General features: G+C 39.0%; 1 protein-coding gene across 2 annotated transcripts; it reads right to left on the bottom strand.

The window, feature by feature from the left end:
• Positions 1-7,281: 7,281 nt before the first annotated feature.
• Positions 7,282-10,962, bottom strand: LOC145772312 (uncharacterized). Of its 2 annotated transcripts, none has more exons than XM_082584187.1 (4): positions 10,789-10,962; positions 9,586-9,764; positions 9,243-9,413; positions 7,282-8,905 (listed from the first exon to the last, which is right to left on the bottom strand). In XM_082584187.1, the coding sequence occupies exons 1-4, from the start codon at positions 10,881-10,883 to the stop codon at positions 8,826-8,828; spliced, it is 525 nt and encodes a 174-aa protein (XP_082440313.1). In that variant the 5' UTR covers positions 10,884-10,962; the 3' UTR covers positions 7,282-8,825. The 2 variants fall into 2 exon arrangements, with proteins under 2 accessions (XP_082440313.1, XP_082440314.1); XM_082584188.1 differs by having other exon boundaries at positions 9,273-9,413.
• Between the last annotated feature and the right edge of the window lie 4,870 nt (positions 10,963-15,832).

Here is a 15,832-nt window from a genome sequence, read left to right as displayed (position 1 = left end):
TGCTCTTAAATTCTGTTTGAATGGTCCAGTCCATTTCAACTCACGTCTTTTTATAGGAGACGTATATTTTTACTTTCGCATTTTTATGACATTTTCTTTCTTGATCTTTATCTGAAGGCAGTTTACATTAGGCAATGAAGATAAATTTAAAACTTTACAGCAGAGCGAAACAGCAAAATCCTTTCGAAAACTAATTGTTGTGACCTTTTTCATAACTTGCCATGTGGTGCTGACGTAAGAGTAATGTCGTGCATGCCATTAACGATATTTTTCTGCCTGAGTGATATTTATTTGTCAAGATATACACAGAATTCTCATAAATATATCAAAATAAAATATGGCGCGAAAAGTAGTTGGTTCATGCATATAATCAGGAAAAACGTCGTCTTGGGACGTCATCAACACTGGAACGCAGAAAACATCTTTATACCAAAACCGACGTTTGATTACTTAAGGTGAGCTTGATTGCGTAAATTTTAGATTGTGCTCGTTGAAAATGAAACTAACAAACATGCGTCATGTACTTATGACGTAGTCAAACGATAAGATGTTCAATAAGTGATGATTCAGCTACCTTGGCCACCTTCATTCACTGCCTGTCCTGGTAAAACTACAATAACCAAAATCGGCCTTGTGTTATTTATTTAAACAACACCACGAAAGAATATTCTTGATATCATTTTATGACATATTATTTTAACCCTATATTTGAAACTTCTCAAGCACACACCGTCACGAAGGTCTTTGATAATATCGTTTTTTTTTTCAGTTTTGTAACAGACAATTTGAGAAAAGTTAATTGTTGTATTTGCACAACCTTTTATTGTTTTTCTATTGTAGCTTAATCAGATGAAACTTATCTGACTTTGACTGCATCTGTCACAACTTAAGGAGAACATCCATTATCATCATAACATTGCTGCTTATTTCTGACTATTTTCATAATTGAGGCTGTAGAAGTTTAGTTAGATCAAGCCGTAAATCTGATTTTTTTTTTTATGCAACAGTAGATTGGTTTCAAATAAGCATTGTAAATAGTAAAGTCTAGACCAGAGGTTCTAAATTTGGGGTTCGCAAACCCTTAGGGGTTCACCGGAAAATTTCCGCGTGTAGGGTAAGGTCATATACTTCTTACTATTAAGAAGTCCATATGGTAAGTTACTTGATGTGGAACATCGAGCATGGTTCACACGTGTGATACACGTCTAATACTCGCACAAGGGAACAATCTGTAAAAATTGTAAAACCGCTCGGGTAAACACATCCAAGTGTGAGCTTTCATGCATAGGCCTTAATTAACTCTGTGGTGCTGCTTTAAGATAAACAGATTTATTAATTGGTTTGCATATGGAAATATGATCAGGTGTGGAACATTGCAGGAGATTGCTGCATTTTCCAATGGTCATCCTTCTTTCAAGATGCCTTCACTCATATTACCATTGACAAAGCGAAGATATGAGACAGTGTCGTAGTAGCTTTGACTAGGAGCATCAGGAAAATATTGTAGTTGGTCCATTTTCACCTGACTAAACTACGATTCTTTAAACAATGCCAAAAGTGACCTTTTGCAACTAAAAAATGTACAAAAACTGCTTGTCCATTCGTCTATGTCAGATTGAAACAAACGCCCTTGCAACCAGGGCCGCTATAAAAGAGGTTTGGCTCCAGCTCCAGATCTGTCCGGCTTTACACAAGTGGCTTTGGCTCCGGAGCTGACAAGCTTTACATCAGTGGCTCCGGCACCAGAGCTGTCATGCTTTATTAATTATAACCTACCATTAACTTGGGTTCCAGCTCCAGAGCTTCTTACCGCGCTCCGGAGAGAAAATAAAGACGTTTGTCCAAATGAGTAATTTTTTTAGAAATACATTCTTTTCTGAAACTCTTAACTCATTGTCCTTCAAAACAACGGTAAACATGAGAAACAGGGCAGTGTGTTAACTCTGCTTATAAGTAGCCTAATTCGTCAGACGTAGCCTACCGTAGCAAATCAGCTTCCTATAGCGTGCATATAGTTTCAATCGATTGCTTTGTCTCTTGAAGAAAGTAGGCTACTACATAAAAACTTTTCAGATACTGTTTGACTTATAATTTTCGTTTCATAATCTAGCACAGGGGTTCCCAACCTGGGGCCCATGGCCCTCTAGTGGGCCATGAGCCTTTTTCAAGGGGGCCATGGAAAAATAATAGTTTTTTTTAATTTACCATATCTCAGTCCACTCCAACACTATATAACAAAAGAAATAAATTAAAATTTAATAAAAAGACTAGTACATTTTGTCCAAATTTTTAAAATTATTAAAGAACATTATTAAAGGATTTATCAGAAAACTTGGCAATTGGCAGAGAAAAATAGAATAGGGCAATTTTGCAAGGTTTCCAAAGTTATCAAAAGTATTGGATGGCAGAGATGTGGATATGTCTGCTGACTTAAAACAATTAATTAGTGCCCACTTGGGAGATTTGATGCAAGAATTCAGCAAGTATTTACCTGACATACCAGATCAAGCTGCTACACCAGTAAAAGATCTTTTGCATTGTCCTGTTACTAATATTCCAGACACAAACGATGGTGCGCGAAGCGAACTCTTGAAGCTGCAAGAAGAGACGGCAACCCGATTGAGCTTTGAGAAAGATAGTTTGACCACATTTTGGGCAAAACTAATCAAATCGTACCCTAAGCTTAATGAAATTGTCATGCCATTGCTGTTGCCTTTCCCATCAACATATCGTTGTGAATGTAGGTTTTCAGCAATGTTACTTCTGAAGACAAAGCAGCGCAGTGTCTTGAATATTCAATATGACATGCAGCTTGCTCTTTTCATCACCAATTAAGACATTGTCAGAGCAAAAATAAGCTCAACCATCACATTAACTGCATATGTAATAACTAATTAATGTAGCCTACTATCATGTTTATTGTGCGTTGCATTTATATCATTCTAACTACCAGTAACTGTATAAACAAGTTTTTTTTTAATCAAAATGACGTTTCTTAATTTTTTCAAAAAGTTGAAAAAATAGGGGGGCCATTGATGTTTCAAAATTTTCAAAGAGGGCCACGGTGTAAAAAAGGTTGGGAACCCCTCCTCTAGCAGGTAGTTGCTAACATTAATTTGGCTGTTATCAACTGCGCATTTCACACGACATGCATAGCTGCTCATTATCTCACTACCAAATTTCATCCGCATTTTTATTGATTTAACGTTTACATATGTTTAGTGTAGGCTACGGCGTGAAGAATATACTTGCTGAGTTCTCGCATGCCGAGTGGTCTGACGTCCGGTTTTGAACGCCAACTCGTCCAGTGACCAAACTTATCTTATTTCTAGCTCATTACTGTTTTCTAGCGGCCAAATTATAAATTCCACTTCCATGCAATCGACTGACCTTTGGTTGACAGCCGTATCCTGTCTGACTTCTGAGAACCAGTGATCAGATAAAAAATATGGTATCACTCTCAGAATCAATAAACACACTAATAATAATTCAACAACATAGGCCTAGTTATAATGTTATGGTTTATTAATTGTCGTTTTACAAATACTAAGGAAACGTTCAAATATTACGTAACGCTTTTTTTCCGAATTTTTGACCCCCCCCCTTTCCTCCCCCATGTAACGCCAACGTAACGCTTTTTTCAATCCCCCCCTCCCAATGTAACGCTTTTTCAGTACGAATTCAGCACAAAAAACTACCATTCCGTACTCGAAAGCGTTACGTAACGTTTTGCTTGAACCCCCTCCTCCCAATGTGACGCTAACGTAACCAGGGCCGGATTAACCATAGTAGCAGATGTAGCAGCTGCTACGGGCCCCGCGCTTGGTGAACAAAACGTTTTTTTTTTTGCAAAAAACTGTCGAATATAGTTGGTATGTAATTTTTGACTTGCAAACTGGAATGGCATGGGAGAATATTGAAGTTGTAGGATTAAATTATTTAGTCCCAACGACTTATCCCTTCCTAATTATTGTAAACTTTAAAAACCGATAATTTCCGCTGGAGGCAACTGCCTGATCGAGTGCCACGAGCCCACGATACTAGTTGTTTGAAAGATTATTCGACTTTACTGTACACCAGTGAGAAGAGTATCAATCGTGCCGATTGCCTTGGACAGAGTTATTACAACGAGTCCAACATGAGCGGGAAATATAACGGAGTAGGCCTACAGACACTTGTCAAAAAAAATGGTGCTATTGCAGAATATGTTCCATCCGATGCTCATTCGTTGAATCTAGTTGGTGTATGCGCTGCACAATCGTATCCAGAAACAGTTCAGTTCTTTGACTTCGTTGAAAATGTCTATGTAGGCTATTCTTTGCTGTTTCAACACACCGGTGGTCTGTTTTGGAGTGTTCATGTGGTGAGAGTGCTAAAAAAGCTCTCTGAAACACGATGGTCCGCAAGAGCTGATGCCATTAAGGTTATTAAAGAACGTTTTCTTTTCAAAAAGGAAACACTAGAGAAACTTGCAAATGACCTGGTGCAAAAGACAGAATGTCGACAGCAGGCAAATGGTCTCCTCGAGAACATGGAGTTGCTCGAAATTGGAATCTTAGTGGTTTTTTGAAATAGCTTACCCGATCGCTTCCAGGCAAGTCAAGCCTCTCTTCAAACAAAGCGGCAAAATCTCAACATTGCTTCAGCGTTGTGTGCCTCTTTGGCAGGATCCCTACAGACTTTCAGAGAACAATTCGTTAAGTTTGAATCAGAAGCGCAGAAGCTGACTCAAGTGCCGGACTACCGACTAATAGGCCTAAGCACAAGAAGAATTGTCCAGAATCGAACGCACGATGAGAATGTATAGGCAGTGGACGTTCAGTTTCAGATGCAATGAATATCAACTAAAGATAAATTCCAGGTGGAAGTTTTTCCTTGCAGTATTGGACAGCCTACAATCTGCGCTGGAGCCACGTCGCAAGGTAGCCTATACACCACTTCGTAAAGCACATTGCTATTGATTGCTCCTCTCCAGAACTCAACTATTTCACTTCGATTAAAGAAAACAATATTGACACCATGTTTCCTAACATTGACAATTTGTTACGCATTTATCTATGTATGATGGTAACTAATCGTACTGGAGAGAGATCATTTTCAAAATTGAAGTTGAATAAAAACTATCTGCGAAACACGATGGGGCAAGAGCGGCTACACTATAATCAAAAAATATCAAATCTAAAAAATGTTCAATTACTTTCCAGTCATTATCTGTAGATCAAATCAATCTGCTACAGGCCCCGCACTTGATTAATCCGGCACTGAACGTAACGCTTTGCATAAACCCCCCTCCCCCTCGAAGGCGTTACGTAATATTTGAACGTTTCCTAAGGTCTTTTATGGACAGGACTCATGTTCAATTTTGGGCGAGATTTGTGATGTTACCACATTATTATCAAAGACTTATTCTCAAAAAAAAAAATACAATCGGTATTGTTTTATAAAGTTGTATTTTCAGACACAGGAATTTAGGCCGTAGTGACACACGGACTGTCGTAATGTAAAACATAGCACCGGTAGCCTAAAATTAGCAAACCAAGTAAAACGTAGGCCCACTGACCTCATGAAGAAATGATAATAAGAATGTCAACGTTGTTGATGACAATAAATTCTTTCCGGTCACAAATGGCGTAAAACAGGGCTGTGTCTTGGCACTCACTCTGTTTAGCATGATGTTATCAGCCATGCCAACGATACTTACAGAAAAGACTCCAACGGTATTCCAAGTCGCTATCGTTGTGACGGTGCGGGGGAGGGTCGCTATATGGTCCTCAAACCCATTGGTCGACGTTGCCTTAGCCTACATGCGAGTTCCCGATGTAGGGGTTGCTCAGCGAATGCAAGTCGACGCTTGTGTTCTACCAGAAACAACTTAGGTTTGTGGTACCGAAACAGAGCAAAATCCCGAAAGCGGATTAAGCTGTTTGGGTGCCACAACGGACAACTATTTATCCTGAGACCCTTCAAAGTAATCACTAAAGTGACCGAAACTGTCGTTCAACAACTTTTGTATGCGGATGGTTTTGCCCTGAATGCCTGTTCCCAAAGTGAAATTCAACAACAAATGACTAACTTTTTCTATGCTTGCGATAACTTTGGACTAACAATCAGAGGCAATGCACCAACCAGCCCTATGAAAATCGTATGACGAATATTCGTCACTGTAAACGACCAGAAACTTCATGCTTGTCAAAGCTTCCAAGTATCTCGAGAGTAGCCTACTCTTTCCAATAGGCTAGAGCCACCAATGACTTGGAAATCAACAACAGAATCGCCAAAGCATCTATCGCCTTCGGGAGAATGAAGTCTAACGTGTGGAAGAGGCGGTTAATCAGGCTGTCCACAAAGTATATAGGGCTGTTATTTTGACAACCCTTCTTTAAGCGTGTGAGATCTGGATCCTTAACAAGAGACAAGAAAGCACTTCCACCTTTCCTGCCTCCGCAACTTTTCAAGATTCGATGACATGACAAAGTTCCAGACACCGAAATTCTCAGTAGAGCAAACATGCCTATTGCCCAGCACTTTCACCACATGAAGAAGACACAAATTAGATGGGCAGGTCACGCCCACCGGATGCCAAGTGGGTGGTCAAAGAAAAAGTTTTAAAGGCACTTGAAAGCCTCCATAAAAGCATTTTCTATCGACGCTGATTCTTGGAAAGATTTAGAGCAGAATGATCAACATGGCGCTGTCTCATTTCTGAAGGTGCAGAATCAGCCGAGAAACAACGTACGCTATCTGCTGTCAAAAAAAAAAAACGGAAACAGCGCAGGGTCCGAGCCTTGAACAAGAACTCCAGCCAACCATCCATACTCTTGCAGCAGAAGTTTTCACCGCACAGATAGGCCTCATCAGTCATCTATTCACAGCAATCGCATACTACTAAAGGATAGCCACTTTAACAAGAAAAAATTCAGCCATTGCTACTGAAACCTCGAACTAATCATAAACTACGTTTTCCGTGAGTGAAAAAGGGGCGAGATGACACAAAGCAAATCAAGCGATGGATTCGCTGTCAGCTGGTTCGCTTAGGAGTTCGATTACCACCCCTACCATTGGGCTAGTCTTTTTTCTTCTGTAGCCTATCAAATAAAGCTCAAAACAAGAATTAACTGTCTGGCTGAGTGCTAGAAAGGTCACAATTGGACGGTAGCCTCTTATGACATGTTCTGATTGGTTCAAGGTTTCAGTGATAATGGCTGAATTTCTTGTTAAACTGGCTTTCCTACTAAAGCTTGATTCAATCTCGTTGGCCATCTTCAGAAAACGAAGGGCAAACATCATCACTGACCTCTTAGACTTATTCAACTTAAACAACGAGAGCAGCGCAATATATAGGCTACGAACGAAAAAACGCAAGGTACGCAATTGAGGAACGTGGAACAGAACGCTAATTGATTGCAACGACCAATGCAATCAATTTCAACGTCTGTGCCCGGAACGTACTGTAGGAGATCTTGTTGCAGCAACGCTGGTTATGTAGCATTGAGAATTAACGTCAAGAAACGCCAGCTAGGCCTACAACAAAATTGTTGGGTTCAGATTTCATCGAAAAAAAGAACGCACTTTAGTAAAATATGTAGTTATGCATTGAAAGGTAACCGATCAACAATCAACATGCAGTGTAAATGATGATCTATGGCTGTCTCGATAAAAGACTTCATGAATACTAAAACGTATTCAGTCAAGATCATCGAACAAAAAATAGACAAACGTACACTATCTAATCTGTACTTCGTGCCATTGTAGTGGCGGTGCGAGAAGTGATCTAGCAACATTCAGTGAGAGGTGACGAGAAATAAAATAGATGCTTAAATTCAAAGCTTGTCTATTGCCTTACTTAAAACAGTGTGTTAGCGTTATTGAAGTAATGGCTTATGCCCATCTAACACACAAACAAAATGTACAAATCGTCACTCGCGTCCAGCCAATGGATGATAACGTTACTGACAAGAGAAATGTTGAAGGAAGTCTTCTCTGATAGTGAATCACATGTGAAAGTTCGGGTAGACCTTTTGCTGATATGCAGAATCATCCTTTAACTTATTCACTGTTTGCAAAAGTAGGTTCGCCCACAACGAAAACTTAATTGAGCCGTTGCTCTGCTCACCATGTTGAGCGGTGAGAGAATCTTGTTGTGTGCTTGCAGTGAGCTTCGAACATGTATCCGTTCGATCTCAGACAGGCTGGGCGCATAACAACAATGTCTGGATGGCTTGCCTCCAACAGTACCAAAGAATGATACTAAAGGTGGCACTTGAACTAAGTGAAATAAATATCTGCACTGGTAGTTGGTGTCTTCGCACTTAAAGCTGGTGTTGTGAAAGGTTGGACCGCTGACATTGCACAACACGGACAACGTAAAATTGTGATAATTCCTCTGGTGACGTCTTCATGATGGTGACCGGATTAATCATCGAAATAGGATGCGGTCTTTCAGTGTGCAAATTTCTTTAAAAAAGCATAAATTTTCAAAACAGAACAAATCTTTAACGGACTTCTGATCAAAGGTGCTATTGGCAATGTCTGTCTAAACAACACATGAAAAAACATGCGTCACCTCTGCATATCCAGAGAAAAGCACATCCCATACAAAGATTACATTATCGTATTGTTTGTAGAACATACGTAATAATATTTATCCTAACTTTGATAACAGGCCATCAGTGGTTTCAACTTCAGCTTCAAGTTAAATCATCAAAAAGAAAGCATTACAACAAAGGACTACAATGCCCAAGATGGAGAGATGCTTATTGCTTAAAGGACCAACTTCAGAAATAGAGACGGTAATTTTCTAAAGGCAACATGTCATCTGAATTCATCTATTCATTTCTCAGTCGCTTTATCGCTTGACTGACTGGGGGAGACGAGGGTGTTAAAGGTCGCTTCGTCGATTCATTTTCTGTAGAAACAAAAAACAACTTGATTCCACTGAGAAACCAAATTAAATCTAATTATCCATCTGCACAAAACATAACTACCACCTCGCACAGTGAATAAAGTCCAATGCAATCAAGGGCAGAACATCACTGCATACATACATATGGTAACCTGACGTCACGCGACTAATAGAAGAATGACTATTAAAATAATGTCACATGCAATCCAGTATATGGCACTGGTGACTGATTCTATACTGTATCATGCAAGATATACAGGGAAAAATACAAATAAAAATTATTTACTCATAAAAAAATGGTAAAGTTGGACATATTTACAACAAATTTTCCATCACTCACTTTCTGCTTGTGAGTTCGCATTGTCAACACTTAAGAATGAGCTGTTACTGTTGGTATTGTTTATTGAATCTCTTGACTTTTCATCCTGCCATATCGAGAGAGAATCCCGAGAACTCTCATCCATCTCAGCTGGACTGGGAGCTGAAGAAGGGGTAGAGGTGTTCGTGCGATCTGATAATAATTTAAACGCAGCAAAATTAGAATCACACTTATCGACATGGATTTACATTATCAAGCAAAGAACTATTGATAAGGTTATCAAAGTAATTGTTTGTCTTCATTATTTCAATAAAATAACAAACTATCTTTGACTGAATGAGGCAATGTCGAGCAATGCTATTACTTGATGACTCCATTGAGTTTTCATTCATAGGTAATGTATTTGAGGATTGATTGCTTGATGAAATGTCAGTTTTTATGTTTTCTTCATCGGCTTTCACAGTTTTCTTCATTTGTTCAATAATTGGAACCCATTTATAAATCCTGAGTGAAGAATCAGCAACTGATACCCATCTTTTCTCCCTAAAATAAACATTAAAATAAATAGCTTTGCAGCGTAAGTAGTTTTGTGTTGTAGACAGAGGTAGACATGCGCTAACTGTTACTTTTGTTTTAACTTAAACTGACACTTTGTGACATCAAAATGACCTTGAAAACAAATGATACCATTCATGTACACTGCCATTTCAAAGTCGATACAGTGTAGAAAACGCATTCTAGGGGAAATTTATTGCACACTTCTTTCAAAAACACAAACAATTTAAAATTATGTGAGTTGCTGAGTCCTGCCCGCTTTAGCTCGCCTTTTCCAATAGAGAAAAATCTCTCTGTCGCAACACAGGAAGAAATGGGGTATCATATTTAATAAAGCGAGATTATAAACCGGAAGTAAGAAAGCTCAGAATTGCTTCTATCTTAAAAGAGAGCCACCACAATTCACTTTTTTCTGTGCTGACGATACATGCGATGGCACCAACACACCAAAAATTCACCCTTGGAGTTGTGACTGGTGCTAATGCCACTCTTGTTGGTATCAAGGCGCTTGATGCTTTCCGCAATAATCGAATGATTTCTGCTTACATTTTTTCATGCATTGTTTCCATGAAAAATCTCCAAACAAGAGTCGTTTTTTAAACTTTAAATTGGAATGTAGCTGGTAGTGGGAGTGCGACTGAAAGAAATGTAGCACTCCTACGATAAATTGAAAAACATAGCACCGCAATTGCCGCTACTCCAACAAAAATGTAGTGGAGCTATCGCTACTTATACCAAAAAAGTAGAGGTGCTACAAAAGTAAACCTCTGCTTGTGGAATATACAGTACATGGCTGAAAATGGCCAGTCATAACATGGTAGCAAAAAAAATTAGTGGAGAACTTACAAACAATTTTGGATCTACACTACAGTAGTTGTGATCGTGAATACTGGATATTGACTTTACATATACCGTATAAAAGAATATAATATGCTGAAATGTAAAGGTACAATAAACAGCTATGATGCAAAAAAAAACTTTACACAGAAATATAGCAAACACAATTGCTTACCATTTTCTAACTTTTTCTAGCACAGTCATAGCTCGTTTGATATCATCTTTTGCCCGACTCCGGGTCTCAGCACGAGAAGAACGACTTGAAGACATAATCGAACTAGGAGGATGTTTTAAAGTGACAACACTTAGCTTCACATAAATAAAGTACAACAACCTAACAAAAATCTGAAAAAACAAAACTACTTGCTGTTCATAATAGTTGTCATGAATACATTTCCACAGTTTCCATGAAATGAAAAACCAAATTTCAAAGCATAAAGCACGTTAATAATAATTCAAAGATAATCAAGGTTTTCTTATATTTTTAATATGGACTAATTTGACCAAAAGGTTGAATGGTTAAAAGACAAGTTTAAAATTTCAGACAGTGTATGTTTATAATCTGTGTCTAAACACCCAATCCACTGAGGGCTACATATTTTTTGTCTACTTTAAGTACCGTAGCCTAATTGCTACTTTCCAGAACCACATTTGAAATTTCTTCTCCCAAGTTCCTTCCACACAATAAAATTTGTGTAAGCTTACCACAGTAAGTTTTGTTTTCAAAATTTTAAGTTTTGTTAAACGTTACTTTTTATTTATACTGTTGATTGCCAATATCTAATACTGTAGTGTACTATTTATTGTTGTGATTGTGTACTGTGTAGCCTACCGTTATTACTGTACCAACACTAGTGTTCAATTACACTGTTATCATTAGGCATTCCAGTAGTCACTGCCTAATTGATGCATATTGCATATATATCAATATTGCTTTAGTACAATAACAAAAAATCTTGGTATTGTTTCTGTGTCTTTTTACCTAGTCACATTGATATTACATAGCTGATTACTTTTGCGTGTGTATCACTGTTGGTACCTCTGTTAATCTTAATATTGTTATTATCTTTATTACGTAGTTGTTTACTGTACGTGATTTTTGTTTTTTGTTTGTTTGTTTATCTTTATCCTGCATTGCGGGAAAGCAGACTTGAGCGCTATGCATCGGTGTACGCCTTCCGACGTACACCTGACCCAAGCTGCAGCCGACGGCAATGTCTGTTGCCGACGGCAATGTCATCGATCACTGGGTAATAATAATAATAATAATAATGTATTCTGGTCCAGTACACATGGTACTACAGAGAAAAACATTAACATACTCGCAGATAACAATTGATAAGAAAACATAAATAAATAAAAATAAGAAAATTTTGAAGAGAAAACAAAAATCACAAGGAACAAAAAAGATAAGACACAATCATAAATAGTTTTCGACACGTCGCTTAAATGTCGCAATAGACATACTATTGACTACAGCATATGGTAAATTATTCCAAGTATCGACTACTCTATTGGCAAAGGAAAATTTACGGCAGTTCAGTTGAGCAAACTGTTTATGCAATTTAAAATTATGGCCTCTGGTTGAATTAGAGTTAAAAAGAAAATATTTGGAACATGGTGATACCGAAACATTGTGTACTAATTTAAAAACTTCTGTCAAATCAAAAATTAATCTCCGTTTTTCCAACGAGAGAAGGTCTAGTTCAAACAGTCTTTGTTCATAGGTTAGGTTTTTCAGTCCATGAATGCATTTTGTTGCTCGTTGTTGCACCCTCTCTAGCAAACCAATGTCCCGAACAGAATGGGGATTCCAAGCCGCCACTGCAAATTCCAAGTGGGGCCTGATCAACTGTTTATATAATCTTAAAAAGACATGCTTGTCCCTGCTGACCAGTGTTCGTTTTAAAACACCCAGGACCATCTCCGCCTTTTTAACTGCATACGAGACATGGGTGGATGTTTTAAGATCAGTCGTTATCATAACGCCCAAGTCTTTTTCACTCTTTTTAGGGGCAATTGGCATGTCACCTAGAACATACTGATGCTCTAAGTTGCCATGACCAAAGTGCAGAGTGGAGCACTTGTCAACATTAAACTGTAGTTGCCAGGATTCAGACCAGTCCATTAACAATTTCAAGTCCGTTTGTAGCAGGGATGAGGCAAGATCGGGATCATCCCTGCTCAATTCTGTGTAGATTTTCATGTCATCCGCGTATTTCAACAAGGTGCTGTGACTAATGTAGTCATCAGCGTCATTGACATAGGCAATAAACAGCAGAGGCCCAAGGCACCTTTATTACGTAGGCACCTTTATTCTTAAGTAGGCACCTTTATTCTATTATTAAGTAGGCACCTTTATCACCTTTATTACGTAGGCACCGTAGGCACCTTTATTACACCGATGCATAGGTAGAGGCAATTATCGTAAAGTTTCTTGCCCAGAGAAACAACAGCAAGTGCGGGTGGCTGGAGTCTAACATGCAGGCTCTCGACTGCGAGCCCAACAGGCTAACCACTCGGCCACTGCTGCCGACTGAAAGATGAATAAGCACTCTGCTTTACAACATCTCATATATTATCATTATTGTTGAATTATAGGCATACAAAGCCGAGTAACGTAATCATAGTACTGTGTACTACAACTGGTTGTCTGTGTCTTTTTCGATTTTATGCATATTACAAAAAATACATTTTTTGATGATACTCCAAAACTCAGGCCACTGTGGCTTTAGTGTTGCCAAAGGTTAAAAAGTTGCCAAATTCTTCTGAATCTCTGCCATTTTTCATTTTTTTAAATATCATCATCTGTTCACGAAATTATGGCCAAGTTATCTGTCTCCGTATTGTGACATGGATTGTCGCGCAATCGTGACGTCATCATTGCGATGCACTGTCACGCTTGAGCGACAATCTCTCGTCATTCTTTTTCTAATTTTCTAACTTGTGTTTTCCAAACGTGCTTCGTCTTCCTTTTACGATGTGTGAACCTAACGGACGGACGTAATTAAGAGTGTGAAGTGACTATTCCACATCACAATTGAACCCGTCTCTTGTTAACAATATACCATCAATCTTCACTCAACACATGTGGAACTTGAGTCGAAAGTTAGGAAGAAGACAGGTTGGATAGCAGCTCATATACATAGCGGTTATCAAAAAGAAAGAACATCATCATTAAGTTCCTTCCTCTCGTCGAGGGTTGGAAGCAATGAGGCTCCAAGTTTCTCTGATGTGACATTTTTCTACTGCAGTTTTGTAATTAAGTCCTGACCAGTCTTCAATATCATTAGTCTAAATTCTTGGTGGTCTGCCCCTATCTCGTTTGCCGTTCATTTTTCCTTCTAGTTCTTTTAAAATATCAGGTTCACTAAATTTGCAATGAAAATTGAAACAGCGATTTGCACAAAACTGACAAGAACCAACATACTAGCCTGGATATATATTATTGTTTTTATTTGTAAATTTTTATTTTCATTTCCTTTATTATCTTAAATTTTTCTGAAGGTGTTGCGAATGTGCCAATATTTCAACTTAACCTACTTATTTCGGTCTCAAGCTGGTTGATTGATTTTGAATATCTTCGGACTGGCAATGCCTTGATTGGCCATTTCTGTTAGTTTCGCATACTTGTAGAGGCTCTTGACGCAGGGCCGGTTATCGAGATTGACAAAGTGAAGTTTTCCGATTGTTGAAGTGTTGTTGTATTCCATTCATTAGGTGCCGCTGAATGGAGAGCAGTCCTGAAATGCGTTGCTCAAGCGCACACCCCGAGAGTCGAACCAACAGCGCGTGATCTTGAGCCGGGCGCGTAACCACTGAGCTAACGGGAAGGACGTTTTAACGTTTGCGGTTTGTCGCTTCTACCTTTTTCTAGACCTTTGCCATGTTGACGTGTAGGCTATTGTTTTCGCTGTGATAGTCAGAAAAAAAAATTACCAGTACTGAAACGAAAATTTTACTGTTCATCGTTTTATGTCAAGCCAGAATCGGGCATTTTTTAATGACTCCTCCTCCGGAAACGCCAAAATTCATCCGACTACGCAGGTCTGATCTCTGATTCCACAGCCACGATTGTCGTACTTAAATAAGCGTAATTGCTCTGTTTCCAAAGTCTTTTTGAATAGAGGGCTATCTTTGGAGTGCTTTGCTCAAGCGCAAATGTTGACAGTGGGCGTTGTTTTCAAACGGTACCGTATGTAGCGGGATTTTTACATCATTATTAGAAAATGCGTTTGCATTGGTAATTTCTGCTATAAATTACTTGTCATCACTTGAAAAATCTATAAACAGTTCTTGGGGTTGTGCGATCTACTCGGTGGCGCTACAACTGGGTCCTAGCAACACGCTCGCAGTGATTGCTTCAAGCTTTAGCACGCTTTGCGTAACGCGCGTACAGCTGATATGGGTGGGACTGGGATGGGAGTGCAGTGTTCTGTTGATGTGAGGGTAAGAAGGTGTATATTACAAAGCTTGATACATTTTAGGCTTGATTTAACGTTGCTGTGGCTATAAAAGCAAATAAGTAAACAGGCTTTTCGAACACATTGCATGACAAGGTATCGACTTGTGGTGATAGACAGAGAGGGAGACAGAGCAGTTTTTGTAGCTATAATCCTTTAATAATGTCCTTGAAGTCTATGATTGTGCTGTCTCTTCCTTGTAATAATAAAAGACGGTCCCACGAATTACCCATAAGTACCCATAAGCACCATAAGTACCCATAAGCCCCATAAGTCGCGTCGAATTACCCATAAGTACCCATAAGTCGCGTCGAATTACCCATACGCCCCATAAGTCGCGTCGAATTACCCATAAGCCCCATAAGTCGCGTCGAATTACCCATAAGCCCCATAAGTCGCGTCGAATTACCCATAAGCCCCATAAGTCGCGTCGAATTACCCATAGGCACCATAAGTAGCATTGAATTACATAGAAGTAACGTCGAATTACCCATAAGCCTGTATAGTGTAGAGTGTAGTCTATAGCCGTCTAGAAGCCTAGTAGTCGGCTGCATAGCCGAGTGGTGAGGAGCACGGGCTGGGCGTTCCAAAATATAGTTTGACACCGCTCAAGAGCAGGACACTTGAAGGCATGCCCAAAGGTGGAAACAAAGATTGGCTTCGTTGCCTTCTCGTCCGCTTATGTGTAATCTGCAGTTTGCTGCAGCAGATGGAGTGTTTTGTCCGATAAAACACCTTAACATTGGACAATTTTCC

Source organism: Aplidium turbinatum, chromosome 6 (assembly GCF_918807975.1).
Source record: "Aplidium turbinatum chromosome 6, kaAplTurb1.1, whole genome shotgun sequence".
Classification (NCBI taxonomy): Eukaryota; Metazoa; Chordata; class Ascidiacea; order Aplousobranchia; family Polyclinidae; genus Aplidium; species Aplidium turbinatum.
Note: the sequence above shows the minus strand (reverse complement) of the source record. Positions and strands in the feature narration are given on the sequence as shown.